Source organism: Centruroides sculpturatus, unplaced genomic scaffold (genome assembly GCF_000671375.1).
Source record: "Centruroides sculpturatus isolate CEXI.00-Female unplaced genomic scaffold, Cexi_2.0 scaffold107, whole genome shotgun sequence".
In the NCBI taxonomy this organism is placed as follows: domain Eukaryota; kingdom Metazoa; phylum Arthropoda; class Arachnida; order Scorpiones; family Buthidae; genus Centruroides; species Centruroides sculpturatus.
In genome coordinates this window covers 193421-218159 of record NW_019384422.1, presented here as the reverse complement: position 1 = coordinate 218159, position 24739 = coordinate 193421, and the positions used below count along the sequence as shown (strand labels likewise).

Sequence of the window (24739 nt, the reverse complement as noted above, 5' to 3'; positions counted from 1 at the left end):
ACATATTTTAAATAAAATAAATAAAAATTGCAGCCCGGCTTCGCTCATATTTAAAATTTTCATCGGAAGTTGTTTTTATTGACTCTTCTGGTAATTTATAGATGTAATTCGAAGATATTTTTTTGTGTTATGTGCCAATGTGCACTTCCATTAGGTATATTTATGAGATGTTCAGAATCTGCAGTTGTTATATTGAAAGGACTTCAGTTACCTGTTTAAACTTTGTCTATGACTATATTTTAAACCACACTCACTACATCCCATTTTATTTAAGATATAACGAGTTCCTCGACGTTGACAGTATGGTAAACAGTGTGGTAAACAATGATAATTGCCTTTAGAAACCTGTCCAATGTTCCGCTATTTCTAAGTTAAAATAATTTGAACTAACTATGGATAATTATATATAGATACATTTTTGATTTAAAGAAAATTTCATTTTAAATGAAATAACTCGGTGTTATTCACGTATAATTTTGCTTATGAATATACATTTTTACTACGTTATATATACGTTTATTTATTATAACTCGTATAATCAATTTAAATAGGTTTTCATTTTGATATACAGTTGACCCCCTATAACACTGTTGATTTTTCTGTTTTATATGAATTCCATGTTGTACAAGTCACTTAGATTTTACAAATACGTGAGCCGTTCACAGCCTGGCACACGTATTTGTAAAATCTAAGTGACTCGTACAACATGGAATTCATATAAAACGGAAAAATCAACAGTGTTATAGGGGGTCGACTGTATACACCTATTGTTGTTTGGACTTCTTTCGAAAATAATTTATTTAATAACCTTGAAAAATTATCGTGGTACACGATAATTTTTCAAGGTTATTAGTCCCTATATTATTTTTCAAGGTTGAAAGTCGCTAGTCTAGACGTTTGTACACAAACATAACCATGCAGCAAAGCGTACAAAGGATTCGATGAGCAGCCATTTGTGGAAGTCATTTTGAACACTTATTAGAAAACAATGTAACAAGTTATGCTACAAGTTAATAAAAAAAACTTCTTTCTATAAGAGTTATTTAAGATTGTTTTTTATACCGGAAATGATCGTCATAAATATTTCGACGCGAATATTTCTGGAATGAAAAATACAATCGAAAAACGGATAACATTATTTCGGGTTGGTTTTAGACGAGGAATCAGGTGGCATGATTATTGTGATGTTGATTCTAATCACTCTGTATACCTACTAGACAAATTGTTCTAGAATATTCCCGATATATCTAGAAGAAAACTTCGAGAACAAACTCGATATCGGAACTTGGCCTTGAATATGATCTTTCTTCTACAACAATTCACATTCACTTAGTATATAAGTAAGTGATTGACACAGAGCATTCAATTTTTAATTACTTTTCTGGCTGTTAATAATATAAAAGTTATTTTTAAAATAGAATCACCTAACAGCCGGGAAGCTATGTAAATGCTTGCTGGATTTTTCCTAAGTAAATAAACACTTCGTTAGGTTTTAATTAAACAATAAATTTTAATTATTGNAAAAAAAAAAAAAAAATCATTAAATTGGCAATTATTACAGGAAATATGGTACATGATATCAAGCTTTTCTTAATCATCAAATTATCTTTGATAAAGATATTGTACCCTTTGAAAATTCTTTTAATGATATGCTTCAAATTTGTTAGCTAATTTATAAACTTGAATTAAAAGTTTTATTACTGAGACATTGTCAGATTATCAACTTTGTTTCTCTTTTCCTTAAGACTTCAAAATTTAAGAGGGATGGGAAACACACAATGATCATATTTTAAATTGAATATAAACTTCATAGTTTATCCTTAAAGTCTTTAAAAAGGAAAGAAAAAAATATTTTGTTTCCTCTGAAATAAATTAAACTGCTAATTTAATAGTTTAATAATTGCATTTGTGATTATTTCACTCCTAATAAAACAGACTTAAATTTATTTATGTTCAGAATCATAATTATGATAGTTGGAGAAAAATAAAGCAATTGAAGAGAGAAAAATGATGTTATTACAATAATTTGTGTATTTTAATTAAAGTTTTAATGTTGAAAGACAAACAAATTAAAAATAATAACATCTATTTCAGTTGTTAAAAACAAATTTTGAAATAGTGGGTATAAACACAGACTACCATTATTTTAATACCATATTTAAAACAAGAGGCATAACTATTTGTATGTGTTGATGCTAATATTTCTGCTTATATGCATTAAGAGAACATACATTATTTTTAAAATAATCATTAACAACTGTAGTAAAAATGAAGACACTACCAATTACTTGACTAGACATGGAGACATTGCCATGTGTGTAATTTCTTGGCAGTAGAGCTTTCTTTCTCAAACATTGCATTAGAATGATGGTAACACACTGAAAATGCATCATACCATCTCTTCTTTAATTAAAAAATATAATTTTTTGATTTACTATTATTTTTAATCTACATGTCATAATCTCATAAAACTATTACATACCTCAGGATTTAATTTTGGGGGAGCAGAGTTGAATGGATAAAAATAATTCCAATAAAATTCCAATCTTAAGTAACCAGTAATTCATAAGTAGTTTAGAATTATAAGAGATGACACAATATAAATAAAAAATGAATTTTAATTAAGATAAGACTTTTGAAAAATTTTCTAGTGTTTGTTTTCTTTTTTTCTTTAGAGGGTACCAAAACCTCTCCTTCTAAGTGCACCACTGATACACACTGTATATACTATGTTAATTACTTTAAAAACGTTTTATTGGTCATTCTTTAATCTATACTTAGACCAATTTCTACATATGTAAATATGATCAGATAATATAAAAGTTCTAGTCCAACAAAATAATAATAATAACTTACCCGAGGCTAATCCACAACTAGCCGGAACCCATAACGGCGACGACCAGGAGCCAAATAGCAAATTTTTCCCATTTAACGGCTGAATATGTCGTTGAACTTGTAATAGATTTAGAACAAGCGAAAACGACGCTCCTAACAGAAAGAGTAATCCCGCCCTTACACACAATTGGAAGGTAATCATATCATTTTATATATTAAAGACTAAGTTTTTGGTACCTCTGTATCTGAAGTCAAGATAATCCTGCTGGTTCCTCCATCTGAAGCACAAAAATTGAAAAGTATTGGAAGGAAAAAAAAATCACAAAACTCTTTAACAAGAGTAGAAATTCGAAAAATTTTAATGTACAAATATTAAAATTTGCATCACGAAGTAGAAATGAATAAAATGTTAATAGGGATAAAGAAATAAAAGATTCAAATTATAATTTCCGTAATAATAGTTTTAATCTTTTATTACAATCGTCGGTAAATTTTATAACTGTAGAGTTGTAAATACGCTAAACATGTATAAAACATGGCAGAAAATTATAAATTATAAATACAAGAATATTAATATTATATCGATATACTGTATTTATAATGAAAAAACAAAGAATTCTCAGAAGTATTTGAAATTTCTTATGCGTGTAATTTTTGTATAAATTCAGTTTATGTACTTAAATAAATAAAGAAAAAAATACGAAGAATTTAAAACAATGTTCCTCTTTATATAAAGTATGCAAATGGCGAAAATTGTTTGGATGAAACAGAATTGATTGTCCTTAACAAAGCACGTGTCTTAACACAAACATAATGTTGACCAAAACAATTGCTTTTAATGTTTGTCGACTGTCTAAATTCGTTATTCACACGACCTAAATATTCATTATCCATACAAAATATTAAATATATTATTTAAAGGAAACGTCTTTGGTTTTTTCTTTTTTCCTATTGTCCTGCTGACTGGTATTTAAGATAATTTTAAAAGATATAATTCCTTATAAATGGCGACATTGACATGTGATATAATCAAGATAAACACAACACAGATTTAGGAACGTAGTTTTTGATATTTTGTACAGAGATATCTTCATTGTATAAGTGTGTAAAAGTATAAATGTAATTTATAGCGGACAAAACAAACAGGCAGAGAGTCAAAAGACGAATGAAATACGAGGTTACATACATTTAACGCGATTAAAATCAAAACAGAGAAAATTGTACAAATGACTCAAGCATTTCATCTCATTTATTTTTATAGCCAATTAGTCATAGAATGAAGCAAATCCGGTAATAACCAAACTGCGGAAATTGCCACACACAATGTCTTTTGCGAAATTCAATCGTTGTCATGCAGAGAAAATGAGATTTTTGTCGAAAAATCATCCATCCGTGCATTGGATTCTTCAAAACTTAATCTTATTTTAGGTAGAATATCAGATTAAAGTAGGAACCGTACACTTCTGTCTTAAACTCTATTATAAATGATTACCGTACATTAATTCCTCTACAATATTGTTACTAAAGAATAATTCCATTAATTTCTTTACTCATAAGACAAACTGGATTTTAACCTTTAGATATTTTTATTACTTAATCCGATTACAGTTTTTATTTTTAAATTTTTTAAAATTTATATTTATTTTTTTCTAATTTTTACGGAGAACAAATTTTCTAATATTTTCTCAACAAACTCGTTAAAGTTTGATGTATGAGAGTGCAAGATCTCAGCCTGTCTGTTTGTCTATAAACTTTTTTCGACGTTAACTCTTAAACTTTACTACATTTTCATTAAATTTATTATAATATATAGATTTTACTTCATATAAATTGTTGTAAAATGATTACTTTTTCGTTTAAAAAATTATATTCGTATTTAATTTCATTATAAAGCCTTACTCCAATACACACACATATATACATATATATTGTAATTTTCCTATAGATAATTATCGTAGCTTTACCTAAATATTTGTATAACTAAACTAAAGCTTAATTATGATAAATAAATTATGAAGTTTCACTGTTGGGAGTGTAACAAATTAATTATTAAATTATTAATCAAAGATAATGAACTGTTTTCATTCTGTTTCATTTAGAATGCATTAAAAGATATTTAAAAGTTATATATTTTACGTAGTGATATAACATAAAGAGTATGGATTGCGTGGTCTTTAAACGTGAAAGGAGTGCCAATTTCTGAGCTATAAGTTATGAATAGGAGTCCAAAAAAGTATCCTTAAGAACTGTTTGTTGTTTAAGAAGCTCAACATGAGTGTAAAGTATTCAGAAACACTTCCTACTTTTTTATATTAAAAAAAATGTGGAAAAATATAGCACTTATACAAAAACCAATCGTAATTTTAAGAAAAAAGTAAGAAAGAAAGCATATTTGATCTATGATTTTACAAACTTAAAAGGGAATAACAACATAAATCTAGCATCCAACACGTTTTGTGACTCACCAAGTTGGAGTGATGCCAAGAGACGGATTCATCGATTTACAAGTGATAATTTATGTTAAATGGAGCAATTATTTTATGTAATTTTCTGTCGTTAGAAATGTTGTAAATTCTGTGTCTCTGCCTATTTCTTTCCTTTCTAGTTGTGTCCAAAAGTTCATCTAAATTGAAATAATTATATCGTTGCCCATTTTAGTAGTCAAAGGTTTTCTCTGTGTTGCATATAAGTAACATATTAACTAACATTTATTATAATTTCTAATATACTTCCTGTGCCTATAACACTTTCACACCTTGAATATTAAAGGGGTGTTTGGTATAATCTTTCACACTAATGACGTTTCTCTATTTATTCTGCAAGCATTTCCGCCATCGTTTAGCTACCTTTTTCACGCCTTAACATAATCTTTCTTTGCCATTTCCGTGTTATCTTCGATGAATGCCATACGCTGCAGGCCTTTCCAGCATCCCTTCTACCATTTAGGCAACTTTTTATCTGATTTTTCTTACTTTTCCNTAATTATTAAAAAAGTCATAAAATCCTCACCTAAGAGAATAAATGGTATGGAGACATTGATATCAATAAATTCCATACCCGTCCATAATAGAAGGCCGAATGCTCCAATGACACAACAGGAAAATTATTTATTTAATTTATACGAGATGTCACGGAGTAAAAACAAAAACGATGTTAAGGCCTTGCTGTGTATGTTCTAACTAATATCTTGATATGTTTATAACTTTAAATAGAAAATGTCAAAAATTAATGTTTATTCCGATTTAAATCATAGTATACAAACATCTTTAATCAAAATCTAAACAAAAATAAATAAATGTTTAAATTTGAAAGAAATCGGAAAAAGGGATCGATCAATTGAATTGTCAACGCAAAGCACCATTATATTTATACAAATTTTGATTTTTATCTTAGACTCTTTTGAATTGTGGAAACTAAGAGCGCCCATCGTGGATTTAACCATGCCCTTGAACTTCCAAATCCACCATGGGTAAGACCGGGTGGTTATAGTCTGGACAGACCACTCTTAAAAATCCGTGGAGTTGCTCGTAAGGATTCGATCCTGATCCACAGAACGGTAAACTGACACCTTAACCGTTTCGGCCATCCATCCCCCGTCGTTATATTATAACTGTACAGGATAGTCGCTTGTACCTTTCTAATTCCAAGAATACTGAAGATCTAAATTAATATATCTGCATTACTTTTGGAATAAAGCGGGTGCAAAGGGCTTTTGACTTATTCCGTATAGTGGATTTATTTTCACCCGTAATGCATGGCTTTGATCTTCAGTTTGATCGCCTGTTCCAAATTTTCGAAGATAATTTAAAAGGATCCAGATCTATTTCGAATCTGGATATACATGCAATAGCTGAAATTTTTAATCTAGTCACTGGAAAGAAATATTGCAGCGAAAAGATTGATATATTATAATATTGGTTTCAGATAATCGAAATCAAACTTTACTTTTGTATCGGTATAATCAAATGTTATAGTCTACAAATAGAAATAGCAAATCATGAATGTTATACTGAATTAATATTTTAAAAATTTAAATATTTACCTGGTAATTTTCCTCTTTTCACTGGAATACAGAATACAGAATGAAGACATTTACTTTCTCTGTATCCGCTAATTGCTAATATGCCTCCGAAAAAGGTAATTTCACAAAAATAGCAAAAAATTATTGCCAACGAAATATAAACGGAGTAAATTTGGATTATTTTGTAACTAGTAGTCATTCCAATACAAAAGGACAGAAAATTTGTAAGTGAAGTGATTGTTATCGATACTGCTGCTTCTGAATAAGTGATGCTCATTCTTTCCGTTACACTCATCTTAGGATCTGTTCTTCTCCAAGCAGCCAAAAGAACAAAAGAATTATCCAGTCCAACACCTAAAATATACAAAACATACTTTATAATAATTTGCCAAAGAGTATAATTTAAAACGAACTGTTTATGTGTTATAACACGACAAAAACAAAATCAAAAAGATTAATAATGTACTGTACAGTACTTGTTGCTAATATCTCCTTTTAATTATTTAATATTTTCGCTGAATAACACGTAATTCGTCTTCTTCAAGTCGTTGGCAAATATGACAGAGCCATTAAAATCTAGAGTCGATGTACTGTTATTAGGTATAGTTGCGATTGTTCGTACAGTCGGAGACAAATTTGAGCTTAGAAGACGAGCAGGGTCAGATCGAAAATGGATTCAATGCCGAGAAACTTTTATCATCTAAACTCCACTTTTCTCGATTGTAAACAGCATCAATCATATTTTCATTCATGTCACGTGTTTCTCGATCTCAAAATTCTTTGCAGTAAATTCAACAGTGCATGACTGTAGCTCCTCGATCGCTACAGAAATATAACTAGACAGATATCTCTTTTGTCGTTAGCCACAACTTCTTTTCCGTAGTGAAAACGGTTTCCAACTGACTGTGTGCAGACACACTCCAGACCATTATCTCCTCGCGGACATCGTCAGATCGTTAGTGACCGGATCTTGCCAATAACGTATACGCTTACATAGTTTATTATTAAGCTATTCTCGGACGAACAACTCTCCAGGAATTATAATTCTTATAAGCAAGTGAATAGCAAAGGAAAAAAAAATAATAAAAACTTTGCTATTCATTTGCATTATAAAACAAATATCAAGAAAAACTGATGGTATTTTTGAAGAGTGAGTCAATAAAACAGCATAATTATAATTTATTTAAATACATAGATAGCGTACAAAAGTCTTGATCAATACATGCAATTAAGATAGAAAGAATTGTTTCCAAAAGTCAAAATAATTTAACTTTTATAAATGTACATTATAATTTTTAATTTCTATTAATTCAATATTTAAAGTTCTAAACGATATCTCAATTAAGAAAATAAAAATTAATCTAAAAAGTTTTCCTAAATACACTATAATTAATTAAAACTATGACATCTGGGTACTAAAAATCATATAAGTTACGATTATATAATTATTTATATGATTTTTAGTATGTAGATATCCTAAAAAATAAATAAATTCATAATTTGTCTTATAAAATATATCTTATTGTATAGATAAACAATTTAACTTAAATAAACCTGTTATTTTTTTTTTTATCAGATTTGAATATTTAATTATTAAAAAAGTCATAAAATCCTCACCTAAGAGAATAAATGGTATGGAGACATTGATATCAATAAATTCCATACCCGTCCATAATAGAAGGCCGAATGCTCCAATGACACCTAATAACGGATTTATACATCCAGCAATTCCTATCCAAGGTTTGCTTGTAACCCAGTCAGTAGTCATACAAGTTACTACAGAAAATATCACCATAATAGCTATTGTTACAGGTAAAAGAGGAAGAACCAATTCTGTTATTTTATTTACTTCCACATCAAGTGAACTCGATGCAAAAAAATAAATATTCAAATGATCACATTTAATTTGAGAAACAGTATCAATAAATTTCTCTTCCCATTTTAAGTTTAAAATTTTTTTGTCTTCATCTTGATAATTTAATAAATAAATTAGTCTTACAGCACCCACATTTTTAATATATCCATCCTCGTCAGTTGATACTTTACCTAAACCATAAGCATAAAATACTGCATTCATTGTTGCTTCATGTATGTCTACAGGATATCTGAAAAATTGTAAAATATTTCAATAAATACATATAAAAATATTCTGTTTTTGATTAATATAACTTAAAGAAATTACAGTCGACCACCCTATAACACTGTTGATTATTCTGTTTTATATGAATTCCATGTTGTACGAGTCACTTAGATTTTACAAATACGTGTGCCAGGCTGTGAACGGCTCACGTATTGGTAAAATCTAAGTGACTCATACAACATGGAATTCATATAAAACNAATATCTACTACGTACTACTAACTGTTCGGGTATTTATCCTCGAGGAATAGATAAATATTCGAACAGTTAATTATTTTAGTATCCAGACAAAATGGCTGTACTATACTTACCTATAAATCTGAACGTTTGACAGTTATTCAGTTCTTCAGAAACAAAATTTAGATATGGATTAATTACCAGTAATGTCATTTAAACAAAATTCAGTGATTATTTATCATTTTTGTTTCTTAAAATTTAGAATTGTTTATAATTAATATGAAAAGAAACAAAAATAAATAAATAATAAACGTAAATATAAATTTAATTAATGAAAAATAAACTAAATGATTTTACAAAAATATTATTTATTTGATAGTTTTTACAACACAATATTAAATACGTGCAAGTCATTGTTACAAAAATTTTTGTAAATAATATTATTTCATTTCATTACATTCTACATGTTCATTTTTATGTTTTCTTTCTTTTAGAATTTTCCAAATTGTTTCCCAAACATTTAAAAATACTGGAATGACGAAAATACCGTATAAAAATGCCAAAATCATTGTTAATAAAATAATTTTAAAAAAGATCTTAAATGCCTCAGCAGCAGGAAATACAATAACAACTACTCCTAATATTGTTGATATACATCCTTGAAATATGGGATATCCAGTAGCATACAGAGTTTCTTTTATTTTTTCATTAGGATTATCTTTTTTACTAGTGATATAAATGTAAGAGGCATGAAATGTGTAATCTACAGAAAGTCCTGTAGCCATAAACAAGCATAGCATTGAAACTGTATTCAAATTCACACTCCAAATAGACATAAACCCAATAATGCCAATCTGAATTAATACAGTTGTTATCGCGATACAAACAATACAGATAATATTCGGAACGAATAAGAAAAACATTATTATAATTAGAACAGCAACAATACATAAAGTATGTATAGTAGTTTCTTCGATATATACATACTGTTGAATAATTGTAAACCAAAAATTATGAACATATACCGGATAAATACAAGAATCTGCGAGAGCCCATAATGATAATAGAAGTTGTCTTTCCAGTTCCGGATTCGAGATATTTTTTGCTACTACAATAAATCTAGATGCAATAATATCTGTTTTGTTCTTGTCGAACAATATATCTTGTTTAAATCGACGTGAAAATGGAAATTTTAGGAATATATCACGAAGTCCGTCAGTAAAATCATCTGATTTACTCATATTATAACCCCTATACGAAAACCATAATCTTTTATCATTGAATGATTGAATATAATATTTTAACCAAAAATCAACTAATTGTTCTCCAGCCATAAATTTTGCATTCGAAAACTTATTCATAATTTCTAATACATTTTTCTGTACATTTTTATCGGAATAATCTAATTTTTTATTAATAACCACTTGAATAACATGAGAATATTCTGTGAATAATTCATAGTGTTTATGTACAAATTTATTTGCATAAGAATGAAATGGATAGAAATCATTTTTCTTCATTCCTTGTTTGATAAATCTTAGACAATAAATTCCACAAGCACAATATATGAGAGTTAATATAATTATTATGATTTTTACCCATGTTTTCGTTAATATTTTTCCTAATGTATCTCTACAAAATACCAATATATTACTGCCATTATGAAATTCATCAGTTTCTTTCACCAATCCAACGTAAAGAAGTTTTAGCAGTGGAATATCTGTAAAAATAATTTAGTTGATCATTAACAGTTTAAGATATTTTTCAATTAGCACAGATCAGATTTATACTTTTAAAAATTAATTTAAAAAAAAATATTTTACATATTTTTATGAGAACGAAAATTTACCTTAAACTATGCGAATACAGATAGATTAATGACATGTTTATAATAATTTACATTTATATAACGGGTTACCGTAAGTAAAATAAGACCGAACTCATTACTATGACAAGTTTGGCGTTGCAAGCAACGGAAAAAAAAACGGAAATACAGAGATCAAAGCGATGTAGAAGACACTTTTTAATGTATTCTGAACGTGTGAAATCTGAAGACAATCAACCGTCAATTGCCGATAGTAATTGATTTTCACAAGCAATGTGATACTATCAAATTTGCAACAGATAAACCACACCTTTTAAGTTGCACCACAACTAAACACCACACGGATTAAGATCAGGAGAACGAAGTGGAAATGCACGGTTCTGTAATGGGAAAATTATGATATAAACTACTGTACGCAGAGTCCGATGTGTACTGTACAGGAATTCCGTCTTGCCGGAAAGTAGTTCCGTAAGACATTATCGCTATTGCAAAACAAAAGTGTTGAGCATCTCCCGATACTGTCTTGGGTAGTCGTAGAAGAAGATCGTTCCACGCCTATTGGGACGAGCTTCTTGAAGGAAGAATTGACCAAAGATAAAGCCTAGTATCATATGATGAAACAGACAATCGAAACCGTTGGCATAAATCCAAATTGATGCCAACTTTTATAGTTGAAGCCAATGGAAAGTTGACAGAATACACTGTTGAAAATTTTAAATTTTTCCGTCTCGGAAAACGAAACAGTAAAATTCGACCAATAGGAAGACTATTTAGTAATAATGTCATAAACATCAAGTGAGATGATTGCATTAGAACCCTAGTATTTTATTATTCAAAATAAAACTCATCCTTACTCTCAAAATTAAATTCTCTTGCCATTTTATATTAATTAAAAATATAAAAAGTTTTCAATAAAATCTCATAACAGATGGTGCCACATGCAGTTTTAAATATTGCCGGGAAAGTTAAGCAACTCGTTGCTGGATTTTTTTATCGCTGATACTGTATAGCGAAAAGTAGAAAAAGACTTTCAATTCATACAATACAACAATAGGCTCCAATGCTAGTTTATCAGATACATGGCTAACTGATGGCATAAATTTCGACTTTCCGTAATCTGGCTTATTTATGTGATCACATTCGATGCGGAAATACGACAAAATCAGTTTTCTGAGAGCTTGTGAAACGGCTATTTTGAGCTTATGTTTCTATTAACGTTTTCCATCATTTGTTTCAGCATCTGAGTACAAGGATTAAATTAACTGTGAATCTATACCAAACTGTAACTTTAGGTGAGAGCAGCAGAAGCAGCTAGAAAATATTAGGGTTTTCTGTGGTAAAAATGCGAGAGTTACGATGGTTACTGTTCTTATGAGATAAAAATGTGCCTTATCAGTGCAAAGAATCTTTTATAGTCTGAACACATCTACTTCCTCTACATTTTGGCAAGGAAAGTTGATGCAAAAATCAGTCCAGTTTTTATGTCAGCGACAAGCAACTTCTGGTTGTGGTTTATGTTATACTGTATGTCTAGATTATATAGAAGAAGTCAATCAGAACTGGGCCTTTCAGTCCTCAGTTCTGATTGACTGGGTTATATAGATTATATAGAAGAAGATTATATAGAAGAAGTCAATCAGAACTGAGGCCTGAAAGGCCCAGTTCTAAGCAACTAGATCTATCTAGTTAGTGGTCCGATCTATCCAGTACCCCCGTCCATCTGAATATCCAAGGGGGCAGTCGCAGACACTTCAACTGGGTTCAACGCCACCTAATGCAAGATACGTTATTAGGATATCATCCATATAAATTACTACAGTTTTATCTTGTAAAAATGATCTAAACACATGGTAAATATAACGTTGAAATACACTTGGACTATTACACAAGCCAAAAGGAACCTTTAAAAATTCATACTGGCCCTCGTGTGTAACGAAAGAGGTATACTTTCTACATTTCTCATCAATGTCAACATGAAAAAATCCATTTTTTAAATCGAGCGACGTGAACACTTTTGATTGTTCCAAACGATCTATCACATCCTCAATCAAAGGCAAGGGGAAGTGATCTCTGACCGTTTTCCGATTCAACTTTATAAAGTCGACGCACAGTCTAATTTTGCCATTTTTCTTTTTGCATAAAACTATTGGCGCAGCATAATCTGAACAGCTAGGTTTGATCATGCCACCGTCCAACCATTCTTAGATTTGGTCTACTACTATTTTTTTGTTCTTCGAATGATATTCTACGTGGGCGATGACTAATGGGAATTTCGTCAGTTAAAATAATTTGCATCTTTAATCCGGTATCCTTAACCTTATTTGGCTCATAGGTTGTAATTAATTTCATCAAATTCTGTCGTTGCTTTGTATCCAGAATGTGACTTAAATCTATATAACGCATCTGCCAATTGATCTAAAAAGCATGTTTTTTCGTTCTCAACTTCTGAGAGATCAGTTAAATCAAACTTCCTATCATCGGTGAACGAAACATGGTTAAAACGGTTTAATCTGTCCATATCTGCATTTGATTGCATTTTTTTTTTTTTTTTTTTTTGCTATCATTGCAAGGCTTACACGAAAATGTATCAGATTTGGAAGTCAACTTTTCTTTTTTATTTGTGCCGAAATCGTTTGTGTCACTAGCCACAAGGGGTGGGCGCTCATCAAGTGATTTAGTGTTTTGAAAACCGTTTCTCTCTCCCCGCTCAGTGGAATGAGAAAGGGACGTCTGCCCTTTTCCAGAGGCGTCATCTGATCTAACGAGTGTTGATTCAGCCACAGACTTTCCATCGGGAACAAAAATTCGCGTATAATTAACACGAATATTATTTTGACTTTATTTCTCCATGACTTTGAATCCGTAGTTTGTTATAGAGAAGTTCAGTTTATTCAGAACATCTATTCCTATTATTATAGAATTACATAGATCATCTTCTACCACGTAAATATTTGCGGGAAGAGAGTATTCGTCAATCTTTATTTCACTTTCGAAGAAACCTAACTGAGAAATATTATTTCCATCTAATCCAATTAAAGATGCATCATCTGAGTTTAATTTCGGAGTCCCTACTTTTTCATAAAAATGCCTTGGTATCATCGTTACGTCCGACCCAGTGTCGATGAGTACTTTTGTTTTTGCACCTAGGATTTCAACATCCGTTTCAATTTTGTTGTTACATCTAGAGAAATGACTTAATTCTATTTTGTTTACTTCTTTTTGAGGACAAGCTTTAGCTTTATGGCCGAAATTTTTGCACTTAAAACATCTAATACCTTCAGATTTATACGAACAATTACTCGAAATGTGAACAATTTCGTTACAATTAAAACATTTGACAGTTTTACTGTCATGCTTATTTCGATAAGGCTGGGGTTTTCGATGCTCTGTAGGTAGATTCGGTTTAGACTGAAACGAACCGGATTTTCTGATACGTAGACCGGATTTTCTCATACATTCTCAGAATTTCACGAAATTCTGTCAAACTATCTGTTCCATATAACATCGCTTTGTTGCTGGGTATGCCAGAAATAACATATTCGATCAACCCGTCAGGTTCAATTTTTCCATGACTAGCGAGTTCTTGCATTTTAAAGAAATATTCTTGCACAGATTCATTGGGAGCATTTGGCGTTTAGCCAACATACCGTGCAATCGCGCTGAATTATATTTACTACCAAATTCCGCTTTTAATTCCGATTTCAATTTATCCCAGGAATTAATACCGCTTTGACTTTCAACAAATAATTTCGCTAACTCTGTTAAGGATTGTTTTGCAAATATAAATTTATGTAAATGAGACCAAGTCATCATTTTAGCAAAGTCTTCGAACGCATCCAGCCATTTATCGATAGAACAATATTCAATACCATCGAAAGGTTTGATTACGTTTTTCACGTCACGAAAGTTAATGGAAAGTTTAGTCATATCCAAAACATGCAGACAATTATTGCTAGGTGAATCATCAACAACAGTTTGAACTTCTAATACATCTTCCTCTTCGGTATCAACGTCTGCCAAGATCAGATTTGATTGTAATGATTTTAATTGAATCAGAAAGAGAAAAAAACAAGCCTTTCGACGATTTCGTCTTTAGTACCATCATATTTAACATTTAATAAGTTACACAAAACAACTAGGTCGTTTAAACGAAAGTTCTCATTAATATATTGCACTTTCTTTTTTAGGTTTTCGTCCTCTTTGAATAGAAAATTGAATCCGTCAAAGACTCTCAATCTTTTTCTGTTATCTCCAACATCTTCGAATACAAGTTGATGCAACAATTTTATTGAACTTGTCGAGACCGACTTTAATGTTTCGCCGATAATTTTTACAAGCGTCGCCATCTTAAAAGTAGAATTTTAGAACTAATCACGGTTTGCCGAAACGTAAATCGAAGTCCTTCTAGAATGCCGATGTATTCGGACTCTCCAACGTCGAAATTTTCACAAAAACAGAAATGTCCGTAAATGTCCATCGTACTCACAAAACCAAAGCACAGTTCGTCAAATCTCCTCGAGTTCAGACTAATCCACATCCAAGCCTATTCCTATCCCGGACGGGCCCTCACTTTTGTGAGACGTTTTTTGTGTCTTTGAAAAACTTTAATTGAGATAAGAAAGATTTCGATAACAGGAACGTTTTAAAGAATACAAATTATATAAAAATATTGTGATTATTATAAAAAAAACAAATGTAGTACTTCTTTTTCGTCTTCTGTCTTTTCGCGTGTTCTTCTTCTTCAACCGTCGTCTCTCTTCTCTCGTGATGTTCTCTTTCCCACCTTTTTTTTTTAACCGTCGTCCAGCGTTGCCACAATGAAATTTCAAAACGTACTGAAGCTCCTTCAAAAAAGGTACTATTTTCCTTCAAAATGTAATATTTTTATGGTTGATTACTTTTAATATTAATATACCATCATACTCAATTTTTGTGCTTATTTCAAATTCATATTCACGAATATTTTGTTAAATAGTATTTATATTATTTGTACTGTACAATTTCAAAACTATTTTGTATAATAATTCCACTCTCACTTAACGGCTATTTTGATATTATTGATGACAAAAGTTTAAAATCATTGATTCCCTTATCTGTCCAATATTTTTGTTTGACAGAGTTGAATTGTTTGGACCACGTAGCGTGAAAAATTTTATCAAGGTTCTCGTGAGAATGTGACACGTGTGAAAGAGGACCACTGAGTCATAACATTTGCACGTGCAACTATCTGCATGTTGTTGATGATTGGATAAATCAAATTAGCAAGCAGTGACACTAGTGAGACTTTATTAAACTAATTTTTTGCATTTTTTCTTGAAGGCATGAAATATTATTTTATACCATAAATGGTACTGAAATATTATAATGTACTCAAAATGTACTAAAAATCTAAGTGTACTTTCAATATACTCGAAAGAGCAAAATGTACCCGAAAAGTACAAACGTACTAGGAATGGCAACGCTGCTGTCGCAAAAATAATAAGTCAAATCGAATAATAGATGCCACAATGACTATCAATTTCGGAGTACAGTGTGAACTGCTACATTTTACAACAGCTTTCGATAAATAAAAATTTGTAGGAAAATTTCAATCTTTTGAAGTAGTACAAAAACTAAAGACCCTATAAAAAACAGACTTCACAGGTGTTTCTCAGCTTCGAAAAAGCAGTGTTAAAACGTATGTAATAATACTCTCTTTCCATTTCAAAGAATTAGTTTATTGTCCATTGCACATGCACATACCATCTTGTTGTATTTGGATTTAGCGTTAAACATTTAAAAAATTCCCATATCAGCAAGGTTTTGTTGTTGATTATCCTTGTTTCACATTCCTCGTATAAATAAAAGAGACTGTTTACAACGATTGTAGTGCCATATATGTTGAAATCTACAGTGTCATCTTGAGTTTCTCTTAAGGCGTAGATCTTTTTCTTAGGATGCATATTCTTCAAGATATTTTAAGTGAATAATTAAAATAGTATAATTGAAAATATGTGAAATAACTTTTTAAGATAAAATTAACTTGTAAATTGAAAGTTACAAAATGTAATTTATTAATATTTTAATTTAACATTAAAGTCAAAAATTTCAAAGACTTCAGACGGATTCACATAGCAAACGATATGTACGACGGATAGTCATGAAGGTTAGGGCGTCAATTTAACGCTTAGTGAAACCCGGGATCGAATTCAGACGAGCAACTTCCTAGGAATGTTTCATGGGTTGTCTGTTTGTCTTGAATATGTTGAGCTTCATACCTTCCTACCCAATCGCCCCCATTGTGGGTCTGGCCGAACCCACGATGGATTTGGGAAAATACGTCTCTTAATTAATGCCCATATGGCAGAAAGAGCCAAAAATGAAAAAAAAAAAAAACAATAGCGAAATGTTTAATTCCGTGAATAATACTAAGTAGATTGATTCCATTACCTTTTTTTTCCTTTTGATTTGGCAATAATACCACTACTGTTAAAATTGTTTGCATTAATGATTTATATTTAAAAGATTTAGTCGTCTTGTCATTTTAACGCCTCACGAATATTGTGTTATTGTAAACTTTATAATGGCAATACGTACAGCTGAATTTTACCTCTGTTTGTTTTTTCAAAAATACGCTATTTATTTCCCCATCGGAAATTGCTATCGCAAGCTATATGAAACCGCCTTAGTATTATAAAAAAGAATTTCATTCTTGAGATGATTTATGGGACTAAAGGGAGTTATATTTAACATTTTTCTCATTTAAACGTTTGCTGTATTGCTCTAAAAAGTTGCGAAGATACAAAGCAAATCTGCAGTGTAAATTATACATTATAGAATATTAACCAGAATATTTACTACGTTCTTTGTTTACTTTTTTAAATTTTTAAATTATTAAAATATTGCGATCTTCATTATTTATAGACAGTTTTAGGAACGAGCTAAGTACAGCTAGCGAATGAATGATTTGATTAAAAAGTAATAAATTGAAAGAAAAGTGAGATTTAGATGTAAATTTTTATTGTAAATATTTTTTTGCCCTATTCTTTGTGTTCTTCATCCTTATTATTCTGTCTTCCTTCTGTTCTATTGTTTTCTTTCTTTTTTCTGATCTTTCTTCTGGAATATACATTTTAAAAATACCAAAATAGACACAGAAAATTAAATATAAGCTCTAACAGGAAAATTATTTATTTAATTTATACGAGATGTCACGGAGTAAAAACAAAAACGATGTTAAGGCCTTGCTGTGTATGTTCTAACTAATATCTTGATATGTTTATAACTTTAAATAGAAAATGTCAAAAATTAATGTTTATTCCGATTTAAATCATAGTATACAAACATCTTTAATCAAAATCTAAACAAAAATAAATAAATGTTTAAATTTGAAAGAAATCGGAAAAAGGGATCGATCAATTGAATTGTCAACGCAAAGCACCATTATATTTATACAAATTTTGATTTTTATCTTAGACTCTTTTGAATTGTGGAAACTAAGAGCGCCCATCGTGGATTTAACCATGCCCTTGAACTTCCAAATCCACCATGGGTAAGACCGGGTGGTTATAGTCTGGACAGACCACTCTTAAAAATCCGTGGAGTTGCTCGTAAGGATTCGATCCTGGTCCACAGAACGGTAAACTGACACCTTAACCGTTTCGGCCATCCATCCCCCGTCGTTATATTATAACTGTACAGGATAGTCGCTTGTACCTTTCTAATTCCAAGAATACTGAAGATCTAAATTAATATATCTGCATTACTTTTGGAATAAAGCGGGTGCAAAGGGCTTTTGACTTATTCCGTATAGTGGATTTATTTTCACCCGTAATGCATGGCTTTGATCTTCAGTTTGATCGCCTGTTCCAAATTTTCGAAGATAATTTAAAAGGATCCAGATCTATTTCGAATCTGGATATACATGCAATAGCTGAAATTTTTAATCTAGTCACTGGAAAGAAATATTGCAGCGAAAAGATTGATATATTATAATATTGGTTTCAGATAATCGAAATCAAACTTTACTTTTGTATCGGTATAATCAAATGTTATAGTCTACAAATAGAAATAGCAAATCATGAATGTTATACTGAATTAATATTTTAAAAATTTAAATATTTACCTGGTAATTTTCCTCTTTTCACTGGAATACAGAATACAGAATGAAGACATTTACTTTCTCTGTATCCGCTAATTGCTAATATGCCTCCGAAAAAGGTAATTTCACAAAAATAGCAAAAAATTATTGCCAACGAAATATAAACGGAGTAAATTTGGATTATTTTGTAACTAGTAGTCATTCCAATACAAAAGGACAGAAAATTTGTAAGTGAAGTGATTGTTATCGATACTGCTGCTTCTGAATAAGTGATGCTCATTCTTTCCGTTACACTCATCTTAGGATCTGTTCTTCTCCAAGCAGCCAAAAGAACAAAAGAATTATCCAGTCCAACACCTAAAATATACAAAACATACTTTATAATAATTTGCCAAAGAGTATAATTTAAAACGAACTGTTTATGTGTTATAACACGACAAAAACAAAATCAAAAAGATTAATAATGTACTGTACAGTACTTGTTGCTAATATCTCCTTTTAATTATTTAATATTTTCGCTGAATAACACGTAATTCGTCTCCTTCAAGTCGTTGGCAAATATGACAGAGCCATTAAAATCTAGAGTCGATGTACTGTTATTAGGTATAGTTGCGATTGTTCGTACAGTCGGAGACAAATTTGAGCTTAGAAGACGAGCAGGGTCAGATCGAAAATGGATTCAATGCCGAGAAACTTTTATCATCTAAACTCCACTTTTCTCGATTGTAAACAGCATCAATCATATTTTCATTCATGTCACGTGTTTCTCGATCTCAAAATTCTTTGCAGTAAATTCAACAGTGCATGACTGTAGCTCCTCGATCGCTACAGAAATATAACTAGACAGATATCTCTTTTGTCGTTAGCCACAACTTCTTTTCCGTAGTGAAAACGGTTTCCAACTGACTGTGTGCAGACACACTCCAGACCATTATCTCCTCGCGGACATCGTCAGATCGTTAGTGACCGGATCTTGCCAATAACGTATACGCTTACATAGTTTATTATTAAGCTATTCTCGGACGAACAACTCTCCAGGAATTATAATTCTTATAAGCAAGTGAATAGCAAAGGAAAAAAAAATAATAAAAACTTTGCTATTCATTTGCATTATAAAACAAATATCAAGAAAAACTGATGGTATTTTTGAAGAGTGAGTCAATAAAACAGCATAATTATAATTTATTTAAATACATAGATAACGTACAAAAGTCTTGATCAATACATGCAATTAAGATAGAAAGAATTGTTTCCAAAAGTCAAAATAATTTAACTTTTATAAATGTACATTATAATTTTTAATTTCTATTAATTCAATATTTAAAGTTCTAAACGATATCTCAATTAAGAAAATAAAAATTAATCTAAAAAGTTTTCCTAAATACACTATAATTAATTAAAACTATGACATCTGGGTACTAAAAATCATATAAGTTACGATTATATAATTATTTATATGATTTTTAGTATGTAGATATCCTAAAAAATAAATAAATTCATAATTTGTCTTATAAAATATATCTTATTGTATAGATAAACAATTTAACTTAAATAAACCTGTTATTTTTTTTAATCAGATTTGAATATTTAATTATTAAAAAAAGTCATAAAATCCTCACCTAAGAGAATAAATGGTATGGAGACATTGATATCAATAAATTCCATACCCGTCCATAATAGAAGGCCGAATGCTCCAATGACACCTAATAACGGATTTATACATCCAGCAATTCCTATCCAAGGTTTGCTTGTAACCCAGTCAGTAGTCATACAAGTTACTACAGAAAATATCACCATAATAGCTATTGTTACAGGTAAAAGAGGAAGAACCAATTCTGTTATTTTATTTACTTCCACATCAAGTGAACTCGATGCAAAAAAATAAATATTCAAATGATCACATTTAATTTGAGAAACAGTATCAATAAATTTCTCTTCCCATTTTAAGTTTAAAATTTTTTTGTCTTCATCTTGATAATTTAATAAATAAATTAGTCTTACAGCACCCACATTTTTAATATATCCATCCTCGTCAGTTGATACTTTACCTAAACCATAAGCATAAAATACTGCATTCATTGTTGCTTCATGTATGTCTACAGGATATCTGAAAAATTGTAAAATATTTCAATAAATACATATAAAAATATTCTGTTTTTGATTAATATAACTTAAAGAAATTACAGTCGACCACCCTATAACACTGTTGATTATTCTGTTTTATATGAATTCCATGTTGTACGAGTCACTTAGATTTTACAAATACGTGTGCCAGGCTGTGAACGGCTCACGTATTGGTAAAATCTAAGTGACTCATACAACATGGAATTCATATAAAATGGAATAATCAACAGTGTTATAGAGAGGGGGTCGACTGTATTGAAAATTTCAAATATACAGGTAACCCCCGTATAACACGGTAGTTACGTTCCAAAAAAATGCCGTGTTATACGAAACAAAGAACTAATACGAAAAGGAGGGTTAGGTTCCAAAAATTAAAAAACATGCTACTATATTTTCATAATTAAGATAAATATCTTTATTAAAATTTTCTTAAGTGATACATATTAATATAAATTAAACAATGTTTTCTTCGTCATCACTAAAAACACTATTAATTAACCGAGAGCGTTTTCTTTTTGGCAAGTTATCCTTATCCTCTGAGCATTTTTCTGCATTATCTTCAGATCCATGCTTTACCTTTTGCAAAATGTATGTAATTTTAGATTGCTTGCTTCTAGTTAAAAGGTCTTTATAAATTTCCTTATATGGTGCTAAGCACTTATGAAGAATAAAGCAAGTATGGAATAAGGGAAAAACATTCGGCAACATCAGAAGCAGAAGCGTCGCGATCTGGCAACATTGAAACAAGTTTCGAGAAGGACCACGTGTATCGACAGAAGGCGAGAAGAGAAAATTTACATACTTAAGTACTAATAGTTCACGAAAATAATAATTTTCGTGAACTATTATTACTTAAGTATGTAAAAATTTATTACATTTCCTGTTGTACGAGGGTTTTACCCAATTCTCGAACCGTGTCAGAGTGAATCCGTGCTATAAAAGTACCGTGTTATACGGGGGATGGTACCAATTCTCGAACCGTGTTAGAGCGAATCCGTGCTATAGAAGTGCCGTGTTATACGGGGGTTACCTGTAATTCAATATGAAATTTACAATTTCATAATTACCATTATGTATAGTGTACATTTACCTGATTTTTAGTAATTTTTTCCGAATTTTTCTTATCTTTCCTCTTAAAGACAATGCATTATTATTGTAACATGTTCCATCCATATTTTTTCTACACAAATCAAGATATTTATAGATCCTGTTATTCCATGTTACACTTATATTTTGTACTACGTTATGAACATAAGTAATTTCCTTAAGTATATACTCTTTTAGCATTGTTTTATGACTTTTTTCTTCGAATAATATAAATCCTAATCGACCAAGTCTTGTTGATCTACTGAATTCCATATTAGACATATTAACTGGGAATAGTTTTTCTACAATCGTTCTGCTTTCTATTGCTCTTCCATTTTTAGGACTATACAAGTCTTCGGTATCATTTAGAATTTTTGTTTTATAAAATCCAGTTGATAATATCCCGATTATTAGTAATGGTGTTAAAGAATATAATAAAGGATGTTTTCCAACGCTGCAACCCATTTTTCCAAAGAACAGAGAAACATATCTATTGATGTAATCATACTTCATGATTTCAGCTTCTTTCTATAATAATAAAGTTTTAACAAATTCGTTAAATTATTTATAATTGATTTAATAAAACATATCTAATTGTCATTACATTCATTCAGCAAATAAACCTTATGAATATTTTATAATTTAATTAACATTAAATTATAAAATTATTTAAAATTGTAGGCGTACGTCTGCAAAATTGTATTAATTTTAAAATAATTTTACAATTTAATGTTATAAATTATAAATGACTCGTGAGGTTTGTTTACTGAATGAATGTAATGATAATTACTATTATACTGATTTATTAAACTATTATATTACATTATGAAATAAAATAATGGCGAGTAATAACATTATAAGCATGAAAAAGTCGAGTAAAAAGTAAATATAGAGATATGTATTATATAAACTCGAAAGCAGGATGTTTCTTTATGCTTTTCAATTCTATATTTCTCACCCAGAGACAATGTGGCCACAGAACATTTTAAACCAGACACAGTCTAAAAATCAACCTTTGGGGGCGAGAGGGACTTTCAGGAGGGCCACTGTCATAATAAAATATTATTCAATAAAAGGATTTTTCAATTAATACATTAATTAAATGGACAAAAACAATAAATATAAAAATATTCACAAATCAGAAGAAAACAATAAAATGTCCTCATGTCTTTATTCAACAATCTCAGGAACACAAAAGTGTTTCGATGTTAAATATTTTTATTTGTAATAAAAATTATTTTTATCGTAATTGGAAATTTATTAACATTTTTACATAACGAAGTGAACGAGTAGCCTCAAATATTATAACTTATCTAAATCTATAATATAGATAATACATTTAAATTACCTTTAATAGATAAGTTATAGCATAAAGACGAACCATTTACATAACCGAATGACAATTCAAACAAGGGAGCAAAAATTTTGAAATATAGATCTGGTGTTTTCATTTTGTTTTACATCTTTTTATAAGATATGTTAGTTCTCTTCCCATTTCCTATTTTTAATTCTCTTCTGGATTGTTTTTAATATCTGTATCAATTATTTTTTCATTATATGTGAATGACTCGTCTAAATGCCGTAATTGTTCTTTAAACCTTCGTGTGTTTATAACAAGGTAATTTGAGTACCTTAACTTATCTATAAGGTTTTATTGTAGTGTTAATAATTGTTATCAGAAGCTCTGTTTTTTGGGATTGCTATTATCGTTTGTAAAATTCAATTGAAAAGGGTTCATATAGGCCAAAATTCATATTGGAGTTAATTAAATTCCCTGAGAGTGTAATAATCCTAATTCATTGGTTCTAGTTAACTATTATTTTGTAAAATAATTATAACTGATTATTTGTTATTCGATATCAAATAAAGCATAACGTTTCTATAAAATTAAAGTTTAAGTATAAAAAATAAAATATGCCATACATATAGTAGGCTTTATATATTAATATTTTAATTTTCGATTTTTCAGCCCTTCTACTTTGCCACTCCTAGGCAATGCTCGAGTTGACTAATGCGTTACTGCACCCCTGTTTTTTTTAATGGATAATGGCTTGTAAATGAAACATACCATAACAATAACAAAATACTAACACTATTTATTTCATTTTTTGACTCTGCCCCGTGAGCATCAAGAGGGACTTTTTATGCCTGTCATGGGTTCGACAAGTCCCACAAAGGAAGAAACCAGGATAGTGAGAGACGGCCCGACATATACGGGACAGACCCTTAAAAATTTTCTAGGTGTCTCGCCCGAATTCGATTTCTGTTCACACAGATTGATGCTTTAACTTCCTTGATCGTCTATCATCAAAATTAAAAGCAGTATGTTTCACAGATCCTTCAAAATTATATTAATTAGATACCATACATAAAATCAGTCTTTTCGACATTTTTACAAAATTCTTTTTTTGTTAGGGAATGTCCACAATCCATAAAGCTCAGTAGAAGTAAG

The 24739-nt window shown here is 30.1% G+C and overlaps 2 protein-coding genes across 2 annotated transcripts; both read right to left on the bottom strand.

The window, feature by feature from the left end:
- Positions 1 to 6857: 6857 nt before the first annotated feature.
- LOC111619445 (patched domain-containing protein 3-like) lies at positions 6858 to 9586 on the bottom strand. The gene is made up of 3 exons (XM_023361150.1): positions 9576 to 9586; positions 8474 to 8961; positions 6858 to 7210 (listed from the first exon to the last, which is right to left on the bottom strand). The coding sequence occupies exons 1-3, from the start codon at positions 9584 to 9586 to the stop codon at positions 6858 to 6860; spliced, it is 852 nt and encodes a 283-aa protein (XP_023216918.1).
- Positions 9554 to 22809, bottom strand: LOC111619449 (patched domain-containing protein 3-like). The gene is made up of 4 exons (XM_023361154.1): positions 22292 to 22809; positions 20697 to 21184; positions 19102 to 19434; positions 9554 to 10892 (listed from the first exon to the last, which is right to left on the bottom strand). Exons 1-4 carry the CDS (start codon positions 22798 to 22800, stop codon positions 9613 to 9615), a joined length of 2610 nt encoding a protein of 869 aa, XP_023216922.1. The 5' UTR covers positions 22801 to 22809; the 3' UTR covers positions 9554 to 9612.
- Between the last annotated feature and the right edge of the window lie 1930 nt (positions 22810 to 24739).